Source organism: Canis lupus, chromosome 4 (assembly GCF_048164855.1).
Source record: "Canis lupus baileyi chromosome 4, mCanLup2.hap1, whole genome shotgun sequence".
In the NCBI taxonomy this organism is placed as follows: domain Eukaryota; kingdom Metazoa; phylum Chordata; class Mammalia; order Carnivora; family Canidae; genus Canis; species Canis lupus.
In genome coordinates this window covers 40020260-40042944 of record NC_132841.1, presented here as the reverse complement: position 1 = coordinate 40042944, position 22685 = coordinate 40020260, and the positions used below count along the sequence as shown (strand labels likewise).

The 22685-nt window shown below is 36.6% G+C and overlaps 1 protein-coding gene across 2 annotated transcripts in view; it reads left to right on the top strand.

Moving 5' to 3' along the window:
* Positions 1 to 22685, top strand: part of CREBRF (CREB3 regulatory factor) — a 54801-nt gene that overhangs the window by 25800 nt on the left and 6316 nt on the right. For both annotated transcript variants that reach the window (XM_072824124.1, XM_072824126.1), the window contains exons 5-8: positions 5924 to 6118; positions 7610 to 7799; positions 9427 to 9500; positions 14455 to 14577. In XM_072824124.1, the coding sequence (XP_072680225.1) occupies positions 5924 to 6118; positions 7610 to 7799; positions 9427 to 9500; positions 14455 to 14577 (582 nt within the window). The remainder of the gene's footprint in view (positions 1 to 5923; positions 6119 to 7609; positions 7800 to 9426; positions 9501 to 14454; positions 14578 to 22685) is intronic.

Here is a 22685-nt window from a genome sequence, read left to right as displayed (position 1 = left end):
TCTACTTAGAAAAATTTTCCTCTTAACAAATTAATAAAATCTGCTTCGAGGGGCACTTTGGGTGGCTTAGTTTGTTGACCATGTGACTCTTAATCTCAGAGTTGTGAGTTCAAGCCCCACGTTGGGTGTAGGGATTACTTAAAATAAAATCTGTAGGGACACCTGGTGGCTCAGTAATTGAGCATCTACCTGTAGCTCAATCCCGGGCTCGTGATCCCGGGCCCCTGGGATTGAGTCCCACATCATGTTCTCCACAGGGAACCTGCTTCTCCCTCTGCCTACGTCTCTGCCTCTCTCTCTCTCTCTCTCTCTCGCTCTCATAAATACATTTTTAAAAAAAATCTTTTAAAAATCTGCTTTGAGAAGTTTCAGGGAAGGTTGTCTTTATAGCTAGTGCTGAGTTATATAGCTCCCTCTCATGGGAAGACCAGAGTGCTATGAGTGGTCTTTAAGGTCTCACCAATCAGTGCTGTTGCTTTGAGTTCCATATTTAGGATCATGGTAGGAGGTAGGGGAAGGGTGAGACAAAGACGAGATGGGTAATAACTAAGGGAAATAGAAAGTGTGGAGAAAGAGGAGTTTTTCCCTGTGGGTGCTCAAAGGAACATGTAAATCAGAGGGAGTCAGTAAATTCCACTGTCTACAAGGACTGTACTGTCTACCTCACTTCTGGTTGTAGTTTTGCTTTTCTTTGGCTTTCAACTCACCCTTTATCTTTTAATGTGTTTTTACCTGGATAAATTGTGTTGAGAGATGAGTAGGTCTGTGAAGAGAGATCACTTAGTAAGTTGACTCTCATTTCCGTTTTGTCAGCCTTTAGACTCTCATAGGGAAGGGGGACCAGTGTTATAGTTGGTGTTGTCCTGTCATGCCACATTCTCTTGCCTTGTCTCTGGTAGAAGAATCCCGATTTGTGAGCTTCTTGGTGTTAACCAACACTACTTTGAAACAGATGCATTGGCTGGTAAAACTCTCCTCTTGGCTCTGTTTAACAATGCTAAATGTTTGGATGGTATTTAATTCACTCACTTCCAGTTGACTTGAAGTAAAGCCTCTTTGGTTAGTATTACTTGGGCAGTTTTCACAAATTTTTTTTAAAATATTTTATTTATTCATGAGAGAGAGAGAGAGAGAGAGAGGCAGAGACACAGGCAGAGGGAGAAGCAGGCTCCATGCAGGGAGCCCGATGCGGTACTCGATCCTGGGTCTCCAGGATCAAGCCCTGGGCTGAAGGCAGTGCTAAGCCGCTGAGCCACCCGGGCTGCCCAGTTTTCACAAATGTTAATGAATGTGACATGATTTAACCACAATGTCAACACAGTTCTCTGGTATTATTTGGGCTTTATTCACATTGGCTAATGAAAATTTTCCTTTTTCTTGGAAGAAAGAGCTAAACAAGTGACTTCAGGAATGCAAAAATGAATTATTCGTGAGAAGCAGGAAGAAATTCTTTGAAGCAGAAAAGTGGGGATAGTTATAGTTTCTTCAGAGTGCTAGTTTTAGAGTAGGTTGATTGGTTTAATTTGCAGCAGTTTACAAAAGCCCTTTTGTGTTGACTAGCTCCCTTGATGCTGTTTCTTGGCAGTTGGCTACAACAGTGCCTGAGCCTACAAAGCTCCAGGAAAGGTGTAAAAAAAAGAGTTTCAGTCCCTACTCTGGCTTTGCTCCCAAATTTTAATAGAGCCTATTCTGTGGGCAGGCTGTGACTCTTTGGGGTCATTGGGATTACATGGTTGTATAATACTAGGAATTGGGCCCCCAGAATGAAAGTTTATTTTGTAGTCTGTATTAATATTTTTACAATTGACTTTATCAGTAGTCTGAACTAAACAGAGATGTGTGATTAGAATTTTACAGAATGAGGGATCCCTGGGTGGCGCAGCGGGTTGGCGCCTGCCTTTGGCCTAGGGCACGATCCTGGAGACCCAGGATCGATTCCCACATTGGGCTCCCGGTACATGGAGCCTGCTTCTCTCTGCCTGTGTCTCTGCCTCTCTTTCTCTCTCTGTGACTATCATAAATAAATAAAAATTAAAAAAATATTTAAAAAAAAGAATTTTACAGAATGAATATAGCCTTTTTGACTTCTATTTAATAATCATGTCAAGAAGGAATGAGTTAAATCAGTATGGTGTTCAAGCAAATGAAAAGAAAAGAGAAAAGGCTTCATGGGAAATTTTGCATTAAACAAGTAATTGGTTAAAAGAAAAAAATTTTGAGTGCCTACTTCTTTTTCAGGCACTGTATTAGGTATTGCCTATCCAGAGATGAGCAAAACAGACATGACCCTTGTCTTAATGGAACTTAGAGTTGAGTGGGTTTATTTACTGTTATGATTTCTTAGTCTTTTAATCTGCTTGTGTGTAGTATGAGTTGGCAAGAGAGATATGCAGGATGAAGAGTTTTCTTAAACCTTATTTGACCGTGGAACTCACTTGGGGATGAAGGCATATCTTATGATAATAGTGTTCCTTAAAACATACTTTGAGAAATATTTAATTACCTTAAATGCTAGACCAATGATCTGGGAATATAATTGTTCTGCATTCTACTTGCTCATGGTGCTCTCTGTATTGAAAAGTGGCCATCTTAAAAAAAAAAAAAAAGAAAAGAAAAGTGGCCATCTTTAAGAAACCCATTGTGTGCGTTTGTGTTATGGTGAATTTATGGTGTATGTTATTAGAAAATATTAAAATGTTAAGTCAAAGGAAGCTGATGGCCCTTAAATGCTGTTTTGGAAAAGACTGACCATAGATAAAACTGATAACTAATTTTAGTGGGACAGAAGAAATGAAAATCTTCATTATTCTTTGAATTTAACATGGGATATATGTGAAGAAAAATCCACTTAAACCATTTCACTAGATGGGAACAGGAAGAGTGAGAAGCCTAATAGAAGCTAGACTCCTTGAGGCATGGGACTGAGTCAGTTCAAGCTCTGCCAAATCACTTAAAGCCTCCATGAGCATGTTTCTTTTTGTAAATGGAGTTAATAACGTCTTTTTTTTACTGTACTCTTGGAAGTCTTAAATGAAATATGTGTAAGTACATTAAATGAGAAGAACAGAGTTTTGCCAAAAATCCAAGCCACCTGAGGGGAGTTGCTAAGTAGGGGAGAGCATCAAATAAATTGTCAGAGGGATGGGATGCCTGAGGAAGCTGTATATGAAAAAAGTTTCCCTTATTCTTTGGGCTAGGGTAGATTTAAATATGGAATACTAGTTTTTTTTTTATTTTTTATTGAAGTATAATTGACATATAAAATCCTGTTAGTTTCAGGTATGCATCATAATGATGATATTTTTATACATTACAACATGATCCCCATGATAAGTCTAGTTACGGTCTGCCACCATACAAAGGGTTGGTTTTTTTTGTTTTCTTTGTTTTGTTTTGTTTACTTATTTTTAAAATTTTTGTCTTTTAATTAAAGTATAGGTGATATATGATGTTAATTTCAGTGTGTAGTATAGTGAGTCAACATTTTTATACATTACAAAATAATCCCTACATTAAGTCTAGTTGCCATCTGTCACCATACAAAATTATTACACTATTATTGACTGTTCCCTAAGTTGTAATTTATATCCCATGACTTACTTATTTTGTAACTGGAAATTTATACGTCTTAATCCCCTTTACCTATTTTGCCCAACCACCCCACCCCCCAGCCACTTCCCCTTCTGTAGCTTATCTGTGGTTTGTTTTTTGTATCTGTGAGTCTATTTTGGTTTGTTTGTTTTGGTTTTTTTTTGTGGAATGCCAGTTCTTGACACTGGTAGGAAGTTGGGAGTGGTTTTGTTGGTCTGTCTGCCTGTGTTAAGCCATTCTTGGTTAATCTGTGTGAGCCAATAGTTTCTTCGAACCAGTAAGTTTTTCTTGGCCTGGGGGTGCCAGGCGTTTTGAAAAAGCCATTTCTGGTGGCACAATGTGGCCCTTGCACCTTTCCCAAAGCTAGGCTGATTGCTGGAACAAGATGAAATCCTTTTAAAGTATCACATTGGCACAAATAAATAGGCCAAAGTTACTGCTTTATCTAACACGATTTTTTTAAAAATCAGACTTCTAGAAACAATTGTGGCTCAACTTGTACATCATTTCTTTTTTTTTTTTTAATTTTTAAAAATGTTTTATTTATTTGAGGAAGAGAGTGAGAGAGCATGAGCAGGGGGTAGGGATAGAGAGAGAAGCAGACTCCCCACTGAGCAGGGAGCCTGATGTGGGGCTCTATCCCGGGACCCTGAGATCATGACCTGAGCCAAAGGCAGAAACTTAACTGACTGAGCTGCCCAGGTGCCCTATGCATCATTTCTTAAGAAACTAAAGTTGACTGTCACACTCCTTGCCATATCGTTTTAAACTACCACATGTGCGCTTTAATTCTGTTAATACCAGCAGTGCTACAGAAGCTTCTCTTGATTGTTGCCCTGAAATCATTCTGGTTTCCGAATTGAAAGGTTATGTTAATTGAAGTATAATAAGTATAAGTATGAAAATTCACCCTTCTTTAAGTGTACATTTCTGTGAGATTGACAAGTGCATGTAGTGGTGGTAACCACTACCAGCATCGAGAAACAGAAGAGTTTGATCACCCCTCAAATTTCCCTTGTGTTCCAGGGAACTCCATAACTCCTTGGAGTTAAACTCCATGGCTCCCTCCACCCCCACCTCCTGGCAATCACTTTTTAGTTTTTCCTATAGTTTCGCCTTTTACAGAATGTCATATAAATGGAGCCATGTTTCTGATTCTTAATCTCTTGAAGAAAACCTGGTAAAATTCTGAAATTCCTTTTTCCAAAACGTGCAGATGTCATCACTTTCTTAGTGTCAGTTCCCGAGGAATCATGTTTTTAGGAGAAAAAAGTGGTCATTTTGCTTGGCTAATGCTGCCTAACTTTTCCTGTCACCTTAGGGTTATATACATCCTATATGGGGCTCATCTCCACTCCCCCATGTACCTAGCAGTAATGATGTGTGGAGTATACTAAGGTGGGCATTCTCTGGGGATATTTAGATTTGTAGGTCATCCTGCGTGAGGTCTGACCAGCAGTTCTAGCAGCTTAGAATTAAGTATTTTCTGAAACTCCCATTAATAAGGAAAATAACTTCTTAAAAAGTGAAGTAAATGCAGATTGCTTCCAGTAAAATATTAGACTAGGCATATATGTTTTTATTTGAGAGCCTGTGCAAGAACTCTCATACTTTTACAAAAGGGGTAGGTTAGGAGGTAGGCAGCAAAGCCCTCTACTGCCTCACAAAATTCTATATGGTAGGATACCATCTTAGAAATGCACATACCTGTCTGGGAATGTTTTAGATGCATAAATTTTAGGAGGAAGGCATTTAAATCATAGTGTAGTATCTTAGTACCACGATCTAATGGTACATTTGACATTCCTAGAGCTATATATTTTACTTTTTTTTTTTTTATATGATAGTCACAGAGAGAGAGAGAGGCAGAGACATAGGCAGAGGGAGAAGCAGGCTCCATGCACTGGGAGCCCGATGTGGGATTCGATCCTGGATCTCCAGGATCGCGCCCTGGGCCAAAGGCAGACGCCAAACTGCTGCGCCACCCAGGGATCCTGAGCTATATATTTCATTATTCTCTCATGAGAGCCTATCTAAAGATACAAAAAAAAGATGTCATATACTAACTTACAAAAACCAAAGAGAAATATTAGGATAAACAATATAGTTATCTCTGTTAGTAATCTCTGAATATTTTATGACTTCGAGATCTCCATATTTAAAATCACTATAGACCTGGTCTGTTATCTTTGACATGCCAATGATATTTTCAGATGAAAGGAAATATATCAGGTGACAAATAGAAGAGACCTTTTTATTTGCCCTGATTGCTTTATTGAAATTTGTGGAACTTAAAAAATTGGGGGCGGGGGGCTCTCCTCTTTTTTTTAAGGCTATGAAAATGATTCTGTGGAAGACTTGAAGGAGATGACTTCAATATCTTCTCGGAAGAGAGGTAAAAGAAGGTACTTCTGGGAGTATAGTGAACAGCTCACCCCATCACAGCAAGAGAGGATGCTGAGGCCATCTGAATGGAACCGAGACACCTTGCCAAGTAATATGTATCAGAAAAATGGCTTACATCATGGTAAGTGGGAATTGTCAATTTTAAAGTGTCACTTTAAATAGAAATCATAAACCATAATATTTACTCCGTGTAAATTCTTAGTTACGTATTCAGCCTTTACTACCAAAATGGAGAGAGGGGAACAGTAGAGCTGCTATATTTGCTATCATTGCAGACACTCACGAATAGCTTTTACCAGTGGTGAGAGCCATCACTTAAACAGGGAGGAAGGTCTGTGCAGAAGTGATTTCTATCACTTCCTATTCTACTTATCCTACCCAGGAAATGACCAGGAGCCTGCTGATTGATACCTGGACCTGCCACAGTTGCAATAAACCAGAAGGGTTGGGGAGAAAGGGAATGGACTCCAGCATCTTTCTCTTCCATTCTTGTCCTGTCTCCAGGCTGAAATGTAAACAGGGAGATTGGAATCAAATGGTGGATGGGAAGAGGAGAGAGAGGAAAGGGAATAATTGTAGAGAAAAGAAATGGAGAGAGAAGAGTTGAATGGTAGGAGTCAGGAGAAGCCTATAACGTTAGGCCAAGTTTCCAATTATGAACCTAGGAAGATGTAATTAAATAGGATTTCTTCTTTTATTTTTTTATGATCCAAAATCTGTACTGAAAAGAGGGAGGGCGCTAGTAAGCTTGGCACTCAACAGTTTTAGTAATCTCTCATGCTACAGTTGTAAGTTGCTAAGCAATTTTGTTTTGACACAGGAATTATATCAGAAGTATGTTTATGCCTCATTTTCCCTTTCCACTGGCACTCTTTCTGTACTCTACTGTTTCTCAATGAATAGACCTAGTTTTTGCCTTCAGATCAGTTTTCTATGAGAAATGAAAAGACAGGTCCAACAAATAGCTTTAGGTAGCACATAACGAGTACTAGGAAAGTTGTTTGGTGAATTGTAGTTCAGAGGACAGGGCCATCTCTCTTGCCTGCAGTGATAGGGCAAGACCCCTGAGTCTTCTGTAATGTTATTTATCAAACTAATCAAAGAAGAGCTTTCAAAAAAAGCAGTCCTTATCTGTTGGCCTTTTTGAGTCCAGCACCAGAGTATATGTTTGAGAAATTTTCGGTCATAGCCTCAAAACATCTTGGTTCCAGTAAGATCTCCTATTTCTTTTCTGGGTGTATATTCTACCCTAGCCCTGATTTTTGGGTGCAGCAAACTTACACTCCAGTCCTGAGGTTTGAGATGCTTGTTACTACCATGCATATAATTAAGATTCTGTCCTACGAGGGCTAGAAACTTTAAGGTGGAGAAGAACTTGGCAAAGACTAGAGCTGTGCCATATTTCCCCTATTTCTTACATTCACAAGGTGGGAAGGAGAGGAGGCTAGTCCTTTTAGCATAGACCGTTAATGTGCTGAGACTTCTGAAACATGTGAAAACTTCTAAAAAAGAAAAAAGAGGGGAGGAAGAAATGTTTTAAAATATGGCTGTAGAATATATCTTTCATGAAATAAAATGATCTAACTTACAGACTTCTTTAAACCATCTCTAGGAAAATATGCGGTAAAGAAGTCACGGAGAACTGACGTAGAAGACCTGACTCCAAATCCTAAAAAACTACTCCAGATAGGCAATGAACTACGGAAACTGAATAAGGTGATTAGCGATCTGACTCCAGTCAGTGAGCTTCCCTTAACAGCCCGGCCAAGGTCAAGGAAGGAAAAAAATAAACTGGCTTCCAGGTAAATGCTAATCACATTCACCTGTGTAAATAAAGTCTAGGCGGTGAGGTTAGACTTTCAGTGAGCTTTTATAGATGATCGTCAACCATTTATTCAGAAATATGCTTTTATAAATATTACAATGAGAGGATTATAGTTTTTCCTTTGAAAATACAGTATTTATGCTTTGTTTATGCTTCATAATACCAAAAGATGGTATTATGCTTTTAAAGGAGAGAGGTAGGGGTGCCTGGGTGGCTCAGTGGTTGAGCATCTGCCTTTGGCGCAGGTCATGTTCCTTGGGGTCCTAGGATTAAGTCCTGTATCAGTCTCCCTGCAGGGAGCCTGCTTCTCCCTCTGCTTATGTCTCTGCCTCTCTCTGTGTCTTTCATGAATTAAAAAAAAAAAAAAAAAGTTGAGGGGGAGGTGAATGGACTCAAGTGCATTATAACAATGAAAAATCTTATCATAGTTTCATTTTTTCTGTTTTGTGGTAAGTCAGTTTATTTGAGTATAATTTATTTGAGATAAAGTATATCCCTTTTAATGTATACCTTTATGCATTTTTAAAAGATTTGTTTATTTATTAGAGAGAGAGAGAAAGAGAGCACATGTGGAAGCAAGGGGAGGGGCAAAGAGGGAGGGAGGGAGACAATCCCAAGCGGACTCCGGGTTGAGTATTGGAGCCTGATTCAGGGCCCGATCTCACAACCCTGAAATCATGACGTAAGCCAGAACCAAGAGTCCTTTGCTTAACCGACTAAGCCACTCAGGCTCTTCTACACTTTTATAGGTTTTGACAAATGTATCCAATCATACACCACCACAATCAGGATAATATTTTCCATCATCCATTAAAAAATTTCCTCATGCTTCCTTGTAAAGTGAACCTCTAATCCCTCACAACCACTGATTTGTTTAACAGTTTTGCTTTTTCTAGAATGTCATATAGATGTAGTCATATTATATGTAGCCCTTTGAGTTTGGCTTCTTTGATTTAACATGATGCATTTGAGATTCATGTTGATCCATATTGTTGAGTAGAGTAATAGTTTGTTCTTTTTATTGCGAAATAGTATTCCTTTGTTAGGATATACTACAGTTTATCCATTCACCAACTGAAGGACATTGGAATTGCTTTCACTTTTGCCAATTATGAATAAAGCCACCATAAGCATTCACTTACAGGTGATTGTGTGAATATAAGTTTGCATTTCTCTTGGGTAAATACCCAGAAGCATATGTTTAACTTTATAAGAAATTGTCAAAGTAGTGGTTTCTGAAGTAATAAAGTAAATTTTTAAAAATTACTGTTTTTCAAAGTAGCAGTACATAGTATTTTATATCCCAATTAGCAACATATGATGGTTCCACTTTACATTCTCTTGGTATTATCAGTTTTTGTTTATTTTAGTGTACTCATCATAACTTTATTTTTGGATGTGTGATAAAATTTTTAAGAATCAGTTTGGATTAATGATTATGTTGTGTGGGTTTTTTTTTTTTGGAAATTGAGTTCCTTGTTATAAACATCAATAGGCAGTGATTTTTGGTTACTGTAAGAAAATGTTTGACAGCAGCAAGAAGAAGTATATTCTGAATGTTCACTTAAAAAAAGAAGTGAACTAATTGCTCCTTCCTTTCACAGGGCTTGTCGATTAAAGAAAAAAGCCCAGTATGAAGCTAATAAAGTGAAATTATGGGGCCTCAACACAGAATATGGTAAACCTAAACTTTTAAGAATTTGATTAACTTCCTATTACTTTGCCAATCACTCTCTTTTTCTTTGGCTCTGTTATTTGCTTTCCCTGTATTCTGCCAAGTTTTAGGCCAGCCTCCTTTTTGTTCATTTATTCAATAAGCTACATACTCACTCTTACTCATTCATGTTCTCCTTTTAGTGAATGTCTGTATCTGTGGCTCCCCATGCCAAATCTCCTCTCTACCCTAAAGAGCTTGTCTACTTGTGACCACAGTCATCTCCTACTTCATTTTACAGTTGTGTTGCTGCATTAGCCAGTTTATTGACTAGTGTTTATTGTAATCTCTGAGTGGATAATTTAGATATGTTTTACAAATTTGATTGCTTGTTAGAATCATCTGTGTATATGCTAAAGTATGGATTTCTAGGCTTCTCCCCAGATCCAATGAGGGAATATGCAGTCTGTGCAAGTAGAACTCAAGAGTCCATATTTTTAACACTACCCCATATTACTCTCAGGCAACTATCTTAGCACTTATTTGGGAACTGTTGGTTTAGATCAGTACCTCCCAATCTTTCACAACATGGCACATGTAAAAAATTATCATCTCTAAGGCATCCCGGAACTTATCAGAGCAGGCTGCTCATGGGAGAGGAGGCCTGTGTCCTGAGAGAATTAATCTCTCAAATGCCTGGAACCCTTTAACAGCACACTAGAGGTTTGAAAAGCTCTAGTTTTGATCTTCTGTAAGAAGAGCCACCTTTCCTTTCCTTTCCTTTGCTCTGTTACCATTCCTTAAGCCTAGTATTGGAAGAGTTCATATGTTCTTTTGCCTCTAAAATTGTCTTCTTCACTGTATAGCTCTCGTGCTAAAGTCGGATCTGAAAGTGGGTCAGTGGCAAAATGATCAGTTATTATTTGTTTCCAGAGATTTTCTGAAGTCTAGCAGGACATCTGGCACGTAAGTGCTCAGTAAACTTTGTGCAGTTTTCTTAATTCTTTATCTTGATTATCTTGTTTCCATCTGTGAGGGCAGAAAGAGGATTTCCTACTGTGAAGTTTACAACTTGTGAAATGAGCTGATGGTTTTGTATATTAATGGCCACTCAGGAACTCTCATCAGGTAAATGAATTAGGTAAAACAATAGTTGGTTTGTTGGAAAGAAAATCTACCCATTTTCATATTATTCTTTCTTGCTGTTGAAGCATTCTGACCTTGAGCTCTGTGTGTGTATACACACACACACACACACACGTAATGATTACAATATCATAGGCATTCATATTTCATTTTAGAACCAGATGACTTGAGCTGCAGGGACATGTGGTGGGCCATTGGGAGCCTTTTGGGTCTGTGTTTCCTTGGACACTTGTAGGCATCTATCTATGTGTTGTTCAGTTAATCTATCCATGACTATGTATATCTGTGTGGCTAGGTATTTGTATATATGCTAATGCACACCCTCCACACGTGCTTTGGATCCATGATATAAATATATTCTGGGGTAGAGAACACCTGGGGATTTGGTAAAGGTTAGGAGTATGTGTTGTTCTATCTCAAATTGAGTTTTGATAGCTGTCTTAAATTTTTGTTTCTAAAGCTGACTTCAAGCCTCTTCATTTTCATGTAGGAAAAGGCCCATCTTTAAAAGGTACCATTTTCTTCTCAATTAGGATCTTCTCATTCATTTATTTCTCTTCCACTTTTGTCTTAACTAGCTTCTCTTCTCCAGTTTCTGGGGAGGAATAGCCAGCCTTAACTATTGGTTTAGAAGTCATTTTAGATGGGATCCCTGGGTGGCGCAGCGGTTTGGCGCCTGCCTTTGGCCCAGGGCGCGATCCTGGAGACCCGGGATCGAATCCCACATCAGGCTCCCGGTGCATGGAGCCTGCTTCTCCCTCTGCCTATGTCTCTGCCTCTCTCTCTTTCTCTCTCTGTGACTATCATAAATAAATAAAAATTTAAAAAAAAAATAAATAAAAAAAAATAAAAATTAAAAAAAAGAAGTCATTTTAGAACCCAGGAAATGCTCTCATGCAGTTTGCCACGTGTAGTTTGAAAATTCTTCCTGGGGTTTCTGGTACATCTCTCAAGAGAATGGTGCCCTTGATGCCTGAAATATCTGTCAGTCAATCTGTTATTGTTTTGTGGAACACTTATTATCCACTACCCATCTATTAACCCATTAGTTTCTGGAATTTATAATTCACAAGTCAGTGACATTTGAAAAAGAATTTGGGATTTGGAAAGTATAGGGTTACCAACTTTATGTTTTGCCAGGTGAAGACATTAAAAAGAACCATCATCTACAACTACAGTAATTTCATACAAGGAAGGATATTTTGGCATTAAAAAATTGAGACAGGAATAATCTCAGAATGAAATAAACTTTACAAAAAATTTACTTTGTTATTCTTATCCTTTGTGTTTATTTATTTATATTCTGAAGTTCTTAGTTATTCTGCATTATATGTTTTGTACTGTGTAGAATTAAGCACAGTACAATACCCTGCCTTTTTAACCCCTTTATTTTAGGATTAAACAATTTATACCACTTAAGATGTTTAAATGGAATTTACTTGGCAGAGGGAGAAGGATTAACAAAATGTAAACACAGGAGTTAATAAATTCATAATCAACTCTGCTAAAGATCAAGTGCCCAAATAAATATAAGTATAGACCACACCGAGAAGGGACATCCCTAAGACATCCCCAATTGGAAAATGAACCAAGTCATGGAAAAGTAGAGTAACTCCAAGAGCTACCAAAGAGCAAAAATTTTTAATTTTGATGAACTCCAATTTGCCAGTTTTTCCTTTTATATCTCATATTTTTAGTGTTCTGAAAAACTTTGCCACTTTCAAAATATTTTTCTGCATGCTTTCTCCTAGAATTTGTATAGTTTTAGGTTTTGCATGTAGGTTTATGATCCATTTTAGGTTAATTTTTATTTATGGTGTGGAGTGATAGTTGATGTTCATTTTTTTCCATAAGAATATCCAGTTGACCAAACACCATTCATTAAAAAGGCTTTTCTTTTCCTGTTCAGTTGTTTTCTCACCTTTGTCAAATCAGTTGACCCTATATGTAGGAGTCTGCTTCTGGACTCTGTATTCTGGCCCATTGATCATTTGTCTATTTTTATGTGAATACAAATTATTTTGATTACTGTAGTTTTATAGTAAATCTTAAGTCAGGTAAGTGTAAGTTCTTGCTAATCCTACAACTTTGTTTTTTCAAAGTTATGTTGGCTATTTTAGGTTATTTACATGACCATGTAAATTTTGGTATCACTTTTTACATTAAAAGCTTACTGAAATTTTGATTGCCAGTGCTTTTAGTCTGTAGATCAATTTGGAGAGAATTACCATCTTAATAAAATGGAGTCTTTTAATCCATGAACTTGGTATCTCTTTCCATTTGTAGGTCTCCTTTAATTTCTCTGTGCCTTGTTTTATAGTTTTCAGTATACAATACTTAATATCTTTTGTTAGATCTATTACTAGGTATTTTATATTTTTTGGTGCTCTATAAAAATGGAATCATTTTTGAAATTTTATTTTTAAACTCTTTGCTGCTAATATATAAAATAGAAGTAAAGTTCTCTTTTTTCCTAGTTTCATTTATTATAAATGGGTGTTGAATATTATCATGTGGTCTTTTTTTGCACCTTTTGGAGCAATCATGTTCTCCTTTATTCTGGTAATATATCACATATTTATCTCTTAATATGGTGAATTACATTAATTGACTTTTGTGGTTTTTTGTTTTTTTTTAATTGACTTTTGAATTTAAGCCAACCTTGCATTCTTGGAATAAACTCTACTTGGTTGTGATGTATTTTCTTTTTTATATTAGAGTCTATTACAAATATTCTGTAAGGTTGTGTTTTAAAACTTTAAGTTGGATTCTGTTGCTAATATTTTGTTAAGGTTTTGTGTGTCTATATTCAAAAGTGGTCTGTGATTTTTTTTTTTTTTTTTGTAATATCTTTGCCAGGTTTTGATATTCGGGCTATTTTGGCCTTATTGAGTGAATTGGGCCATGATCTATCTTCCTCTTTTTTGAAAAGTTTAATAAGATCAATTTTAATTTCTTCATTGTATATTTGATAAAATTTTCATTGAAACCTTTTGGGTTTTCCTTTGGGAATATTTTTGATTAAATTAATTCCTTTACTCCAAATACGCTATTCAGATTTTTCATTTCTTCTAGTGTCAATTTTGTTAAGTTACATTTTCAAGAAATATGACCATTTTTACCAAGTGGTTGAATCTGTTGGCATAGCATTTTCTTATTATCCTTTCAATGGCTCTAGATTCTTAAGTGATAACCCCCTTTCTCATTCCAGATACAGGTGACTGATCTCTTTAGCTGAGGATGGGGATGGGAGTAGATTATCAATTTTGTTAGCCTTTTTAAGGAACCACTTTTGGCATTGTTAACTTTCTCTGTTGTATGTTTCTGGTGTTTTATTGTTTTCTGCTTTTTATTATTTACCTCCTATTTACTTTTGATTAACTCTCTTCTTAAGCTTAGGGATATTTGTTTTTAAAGTTTTGTCTCTGGAAGACTTGAAGGACTTCATTTGATTTATTTAATAAACATTTATTAAGATCCTATGATTCAATACAGGTATTATAGTTCTTAAAGCCATAAAGACAAATAAGTCAAGTTGCTTACAGGATAGTAGACATTGATACATGTCTACAATATGTTATCAAAAGTGGCACATCATTTGAAATTAGTTTCTTTGGATAAAAAAGCTTGTAACTGAGCTCTACATCTGAAACTAATGATGTACTACTGTATGTTGACTAACTGAATTTAAATTAAAAAAAACATAACCATCACTACTTAATATTTTCTTACAAATTCACCATTTTTAACTGAATAACTGTAATTACACAATAAAAAGCAAATTCTTCCATGTTAGAGTGACATGTCCCAAGTGTCTTGTTCTGTCTTACAGATAATTTATTGTTTGTAATCAACTCCATCAAGCAAGAGATTGTAAACCGAGTACAGAATCCAAGAGAGGAGAGAGGACCCAACATGGGGCAGAAGCTTGAAATACTCATTAAAGATACTCTTGGTAAGAATAATATTAAATTCATAACAATAAGATGTAGCATAAGATACATGATTTAAGGAGATATTAAACATTCTTTTAAGGAAAAATTCAAATGTTCTTATTGTAGTTACTCTTCTTTACAAGTTGTTTTGTCTTTTCAGGTTTTGCATTTATAAATATGTGCTGCTGGTTACCACAATTTGTTATTTAGACTTAATCATTGAACTATTTTAACACTTAGGAAAGGTGAACTTCCAGCAACTTTAACCTTTTATGGGAAAAATAAAGATCCCTGAGCTCTCAAGCCTGCAATTTATACTTTGGTAGAGGTTCCTACCTATATGTTTTACTCAGTAATACATTTTGTGGGATTTTAGCAAACTTAATTATCTGGTTTTTTTCCCTGAATGGATTATATACCATGAAGAGGAACAGAGAGGCAGACATCCAGAAGTCAGGCAGAGCAATACCTGGCAGAGAAAGGAGAGGTAGCTAATATAGACATGAGAACTCTAGAGGTGCAAGAGCTTAGCTGCCATAGAAGCAAATCACCTTACAGATGAGTAGCATCCCAAGGACATTGCAGCATAGTGCAATCCATGAAAACCCTGAAGCATCATAAAATTGGCTCAGCTGTTTTATGTATTCTTTGTTTAGCAATATTTATTCTAGGACTGTCTTTTAAAAACGGGTTCTTGGGATACCTGGGTGGCTCAGTGATTGAGCGCGCCTGCCTTCTGCCCAGAGTGTGACCCTGGAGTCCTGGGATCAAGTCCTGCCTCAGGCACCCTACATGGAGCCTGCTTCTCTCTCTGCCTTTGTCTCTGCCTCTCTCTCTCTCTGTCATGAATAAATAAAATATTTAAAACAAAACAAAACAAAAAAATGGGTTCTTATGTAGTCATTGTGTAGAGTGGCAAACTTAGGTTACTTGAGAATTTTTTTTTTAATTTTTTATTTATTTATGATAGTCACACACAGAGAGAGAGGCAGAGACATAGGCAGAGGGAGAAGCAGGCTCCATGCACCGGGAGCCCGATGTGGGATTCGATCCCGGGTCTCCAGGATCGCGCCCTGGGCCAAAGGCAGGCTCTAAACTGCTGCGCCACCCAGGGATCCCGTTACTTGAGAATTTTATTCCAGTTCATTTTTCCCCAGAATACTGACTGTGTATTCAATCAGGTCACTTAAAAAAAATTAGAGCTTACTTTTTAATGATTATCTAGTTACTTACCTGAATTTTAGAGTAACAAACACTATAAATTGTTCCTATTTTTTAAAATTGTAAATATCTTGGATTTTTTTTTACATTTCTGTTAAAATATTTTTTCTAACTTCTAGTTTACTATAAGTTCAATCATCAAAGTTTCTTCAAAGCCTGCTATGTGCCAAGTGTTGGGGACACAGGGATGAATAATAGAGATTTGGTCACTACTCTTACTAATAAGCTTGTAGTCTAAAAATGGAAACAAAGAATTAACAGGAAAAAATATAACATTGTGGCAATTGCTGTGAAGAAATCAAGATGTTTAGATAGAAGTGAGCAATAGTTCATTTCTGTTTACACAGAAATACCTCTCACAGCTACCAAAATGATTGTGTTTTCTTTAATTAAAAATCAGTACATGGGGCAGCCCCGGTGGCGCAGCGGTTTAGTGCCGCCTGCAGCCTGGGGTGTGATCCTGGAGACCCGGGATCGAGTCCCACATCGGGCTTCCTGCATGGGGCCTGCTTTTCCCTCTGCCTGTGTCTCTGCCTCTCTCTCGCTCTCTCTGAATGAATAAATAAATAAATCTTAAAAAAAAAAAATCAGTACACATTGAATGCTTCCATGCGCTTAATTAAGTTTCTCACGGTCTTTGAAATTATTAGTTTCTCTTGTCAGCATTGTGCTCATACTAAGTGTGAAGTATTCTAGTGTTTTTGAAGGACAAGTTGGGATCATTAAATTAGCAATGCATGTAGAACCTGACAAAACAGTTTCATGAATTTGACAACATTCATGTTTGAAGGCTAATGGAGAAGATTCAAACGAGAGATCAAGGGCCCAGAAAGGATTCCTTGGGTGTTAGGGAAGGGAACAACAGCTAGTATTTACCAGGTACTTAACTACGATCCAGGACTTGTCTGTTAAGGTTGGTTAGTCATCTACTTTCACAGTTCTGTATGGGAGGTATGTATTATGCTGGCTTTACAAATGAGGAATTGAAAACGCGGCAAGGTACTAAAGTAACCTGCCATAAGTCATACAATCAATAAATGGCCAAACCAGATATTGAAGTAAGTTCTTTGAGTTCCAGTGCTCACACTACCCCCAAACACCATGACTTAGCCCTATCATCTGACACCCATCCCTGTAGTATTTGACCTGAATAGTTCACATGTGGTGTGCTACTTGCTTCATCCAGTAGGCTGACTTGAGAATTTCTTTTTCTTGACATCTTTGTAACATTTGACAGTTTTGAGCATTTATCTTCCTCTTTGAAACATTTTCTTTATTTTAAGGGACCTTAGATCTGCATGTCTTGTTCCTATCTTTTTACCAAAAAAAAAAAAAAAAGACTAGATTTCTCTGTGGCTTTAGCAATAGCAGTGGTCTAAAAATTAAAATCATGTTTTCGAAAAGCAAAAGCTTGTTTATTGTAGTGGTTAAAATCAGAGTATTTGAAATCAGTTCTAGATTTAACTCCTGGCCCTGCCACATACTGCATGAGGACCCTAGGGAAATGACTTCATTTCCCTCAACCTACTTTTATTCATCTGTAAAATATGGACAATTGGGTGGATTAAATGAGAAGAGTGCATATAAAGCACTTAGTACCCTGCTGAGCACATAAATTCTCAGTACTCAGTATTAGTAGTCAGTGTTACCATATTATATCTTAACCATTTAAAAATTTTTAAAAAGAGTTTTAGGGGATCCCTGGGTGGCTCAGTGGTTTAGCGCCTGCCTTTGGCTCAGGGCGTGATCCTGGAGTCCCGGGATCGAGTCCCGTGTCAGGCTCCTGGTATGGAGCCTGCTTCTCCCTCTGCCTGTGTCTCTGCCTCTCTCTCTCTCTCTCTCTCTCTGTCTATCATGAACAAATAAATAAATAAATCTTTAAAAAAATAAAATAAAATAAAATAAATTTTTTTAAAAAGAGTTTTATTTCTACCTTGTTCCTGTAATCCATCATTCATATTTTAGAAAATTAAATATTTTGTTCAGGACAAAGCCAATTAAGATTAGTCAGATGCTTAAGTTGCATGTTCACGACATAGTATTAACTGATAATTATTTGTGATATAATTGGCTAGCAAAATAAGTTTAATTTTTCCATTTCAGCATTCCAAATGATATGGTATTTCAGTGATTATTTCTAGTCTGTAATTATTTTTGCAAGCTTTGAAAAATGACAAACAGTGACTAGGTAAGCTTATAGAATGGTAAAATGAATGTGCAACTTTAATATTTACAGAATGACTTTTTCAAAAGTAGTTTTAAATACACATTAAAATAGAGTACATTACAAAATGAAACAGGATTAAGGACAGTATATTTATATAAAACATTAACACTATGAAAGGTCAAAAGTCTGTTTTGAACAAAATTATATCTATGTGAAGAACAATCTTAGCAGAGAATAAATCCTAAATATTGATATTTTCCTAAGCAGTCAGTTAATTTATATCTTTATATAATTATAAATTATAAATTAATTATAAATTAATTCAGTACCCAAATAGGAAGTCCTGGTAAATTTGCTTGATGTTTTTTTCAAATGGATTTTTGCTGTTTTAATATTTTATGTATTATTTCAGCACATTTCTGTCTTTCATGTTCTTTGAAATCATTTTCAGTTCCTTTGTTAGGTAGAGGGAGGAACTTAACACTACAAGTAAAGATTCTTTTTACTTTTTCAGTTTTAAATTTAAAGACTTTGTATGTTGATAAATTTGTAAATATTCTCTTTATATCTAAAAAGTCAGTTTTACCAGACTCAAAATCCTTGACTCACATTTTCTTTATTTTAAATATGTTTCTTTATTTTTTTCTTTTGGCATAAAATGTTGCTATTTAAAAGTGAATAGTTGGGCAGCCGGGGTGTGGCTCAGCGGTTTAGCACCGCCTTCAGCCCAGGGCCTAATCCTGGAGACCTGGGATCGAGTCCAGTCCAACGTCGGGCTCCCTGCATGGAGCCTGCTTCTCTCTCTGCCTGTGTCTCTCTGCCTCTCTCTCTCTCTCTGTGTGTGTCTCTCATGAGTAAATAAATAAAATCTTAAAAAAAAAAAAAAGTGAATAGTTGCAAAAAAAAAAAAAAAAAGGCGCTAATAGTTGTGAAACTTTTTTTCCTGATAACTTATTTGGTCTTTTTCCAAGATGTCAATAGGATTTTTCTTTTTCTTTTAATTCTCAGTAATTTCACTAGACTTTGTTTTGGAATTGGTCATTTTAGGTTGATGTTTTCGTGTGTGTACTGTGCTCTTTAAATATGTAGTTAAAATCTTTTTAGTATTTTTTTTAATCCCCCCGCCCCCCTTTTTAGTATTTGAACTGTTTCTGTGCTTTGGTTTTTTGTTGTTGTTTTTTTTAAGCTGGTTGTGGTACCCAGTGCAGAGCCTGTCAAGTGAGCTGAAGTCAAGAATTGGACACTTAACTGATTGATTCACTCAGGGCCCCCTTGCTTTGTTTTTGTTTTTGTGTTTTGTGATTTGTGTTTTTGTTTTGTTTTTTGATGACTTAATATTTGTGGGTTGCATCTTCTTTTGCCTATCTTTAGTATTTTCTGAGGTATATTCACTTTTGATCAATTATTTTGTCTTTTTTTATTTTAAAAATCTTTCTCCTTTGCACTTCTGTTTCTCTTAAAAGCATTATTGTGTTTATTTGCTGCTCTTGTATTTTTAGTTTTGTCTTTTTTTAAATTATTTATTGGGTACTTGAGTGGTTCAGTGGGTTAAGCTCTGCCTTTGACTCAGGTCATGATCTCAGTGTCTTGGGATCAAGCACCACATCAGGCTCCCTGCTTGATGCTCCCTCTCTCTCTGCCCCCTTCCTGTTCATGCTCATGCTCTCTTTCTTTCTCTCAAATAAAATCTCTTAAAAAATAAATAAAATGCTTTATTTAAATTGTATTTAGTTAACATATACTGTATTATTAGTTTCAGGGATAGAATTTAGTGATGCAGCTGATGGATCAAGTGCCCCCCCCCCTTTAATGCCTATCGTCCAATTATCCCTTCCCTTCACCTGCTTCCTCTCCAACAACCCTCAGTTTATTTCCTAGAGTTCGTCCCTAATGGTTTGCCTCCCTCTCTATTTTCATCTTTTTTCCTTCCCTTCCCCTATGTTCGTTTGTTTCTTAAATTCCACATATGAATGAAATCATATGGTATTTGTCTTACTGTGACTGACTGACTTCGCTTAGCATAATACCCTCTAGTTCCATCTGCATTGTTGCAAAATGTCAAGATTTCATTTCTTTTTGATGGCTGAGTAATATTTCGTTGTTTTTATATACCACATCTTCTTTATCCATTCATCTGTTGGTGGACACTTGGGCTTTTTCTATAGTTTGGCTATTGTGGACATTGATACTATAAACATTAGGGTGTGTGTGCTCCTTTGAATCACTATGTGTATATCCTTTAGGTAAATACCTAGTAGCGCAATTGCTGGGTCATAGTGTAACTCTATTTTTAACTTTTTGAGGAACCTCCATCTTTTTTTTTTTTTCAGAATGGCTGCACCATTTTGCATTTCCACCAGCAGGGTTCCTCTTTCTGCACATCCTCGTCAACATCTGTTGTTTCTTGAGTTGTTCATTTTAGCCATTCTGGCCAGTATCAGGTGATATCTCATTGTGGTTTTGATTTGTATTTCCCTGATGCTGATTGATGTTGAGCATTTTTTCATGTGTCTGTTGGCCATTTGTATATCTTCTTGGAAAAATGTTTGTTCATGTCTTCTGCCTATTTCTTGACTGGATTATCTGGGGGGGGGTATTGAGTTTGATAAGTTTTTTATAGATTTTGGAGACTAGCCCTTTATCTGATAAGACATTTGGAAATACCTTCTCCTGTTCTGTAGGCTACCTTGTTCTTTTAGTTTTGTCTTAACTTCAGGAATTAAATTTTTCTTCCCATTCTTTTCTGAGTTTTTCTATTTCTGATTTTTGTAGTTCTTTCATGTAACATTTTCTTTAATGTCTTTTAGTTCATTTTGAAAATCATTGAGTTCATTTTGAAATAATAGTGGATTGTGACTATTTGGGATAATAATCGTATGATATGGTCATTTTTGCATATATCTTTCAGGCACACTTTCATTGTTTGTAGGAATCTTCTTTTTTTTCCTTACAATAACTTTTTTTGGGATTTCTTTTACCTTGATACACATAAAACTCTTTCTTCTAAACTTTGAAAAGTTTACTTCAGGATAGCTTTTCTAACTTCAAACTTTACAGAGTCCTCTGTTTTTAGTTAATATAAAGCTATGCTTTGCTTTCATTTATGAGATGGTGATTCAGTCCATCCTAAGAAGGGGACACAGGAGAGGATCAGGAAGAAAGTTTACCCTAGAAAAACAAAGTCACCACATGCCACAGGGGAGCCACATGGAGGGAGCAATAAGGGAGAGGGCTCAACAAAGCAGGTAGGGAGGAGACGGGGCAGGGGGGTTGGGGGAGGTGGGTAGAAAACCAAAAGAACCTGTGGGCAAGTGCCTTTATTGGAGGTAGCAGTGATGTTCAAAAGCAAAAGATGTTCAAAAGCAAAAGATGAGAGGGAATTTCTCTGGTACACTTGTATGTCACTAGCCCACAGTCCAGCGAGGGCAAGAAGAACAACTTGTGGCTGGGCAGGTGCACAGGGCAGCTTGTTTTCTGAAATTTCTTGTTTTGTGCTCCTCTTCCTTTTTATCTGGACCATTTCTTTCTTTCATATCTATTGTGCCTGTCTTGCCCAATTTTGATTCTTGCCAGTCCTGGTTCCTGTCTTACAAGGGAGTCCTATTTAGTCAGTTTTTAGTTCACAGAGCTAGACTGCTCAAGCCCCTCAACATCTTTCTGTGGGCCTTTTTTTTTTTTTCCTGGGGGCTTCTCACACTCACCTTGTACTCAATTTTTGTACTCCCTATTCATTTGTACAAATCTCTCACAGCTTCATCTGTTCTCATATTGGTCTCCTGTGGCTTCCAGTGAGTAACTTGTTGGCTATTTTAGACTCTTTTGTTCTCAGGCCCATTAATCCCCTTGACTCATCCTGCACAAGTATTGGTAAAGTTAATACCATACAGGTCTTGTAGCTTTTGGTAGTTTGTTTCCACCCTTTTGAATTTTGGGGGTTTTGAAGATACATTGTCACTTGTTATGTTTTTCATGGGTTTATGGGTTTTCTAGTTAATCTCTGTCTTTATAATGGGAATTGAGATTAAAAATCTGTGCTGCCATACAACAGTCTTTCTAGAGTTCCTCCCTGGAGCAGTTTAAATAAATTGGGGTTTCTTTTTCTTAAAGATTTGGTAGAACAAGCTTTGAAACTATCTGGTCTAGTATGTTTTTGTGATTAACTCTTTGAAAACTTTCTCTGTATGTTAGATTACAAGCTGTTCTGGAGTCAGTTTTGATAATTTACATATTCCTAGAAAATTATCCACTTCCTCCATGCCCTCAAATTTATAAAAATTGTCTTGTTTTTTAATAGCCTCTGTATTGGTGGCTAATGCTTCATTTTCATTTCTTTATGTGTACTGTGTTTGCCTTCGTTTCTTGAATTGGTTAGTTATAGGTAGTTCGACTTCTCCCCTCAAAAAAGAACCAGCTCTTGAATTCATCAGTTCTTCTTATTTCTTCAGTTAGATGCTTAATTCACTTATTTTCTATTCTTTCTTGTTCATTAATATAATTAAAAACTTTTGAAATTTCTCCTGAGAGCTGCTTGAGCTATATGTCATAAATTTTGATATGTCATATTTGTTTTCTGAATACTTTGAAATTTGGGGTGTTTTTTAGTAAGATTTTATTTATTTGAGAGAGAACGAGAAAGCACAAGCAGGGGGGCAGAGGGAAAAGGAGAAGCAGACCACCCCACTGATCAGGGAGCCCAATAGAAGGCTCCATCCCAGGACCCTGGGATCATGACCTGAGACA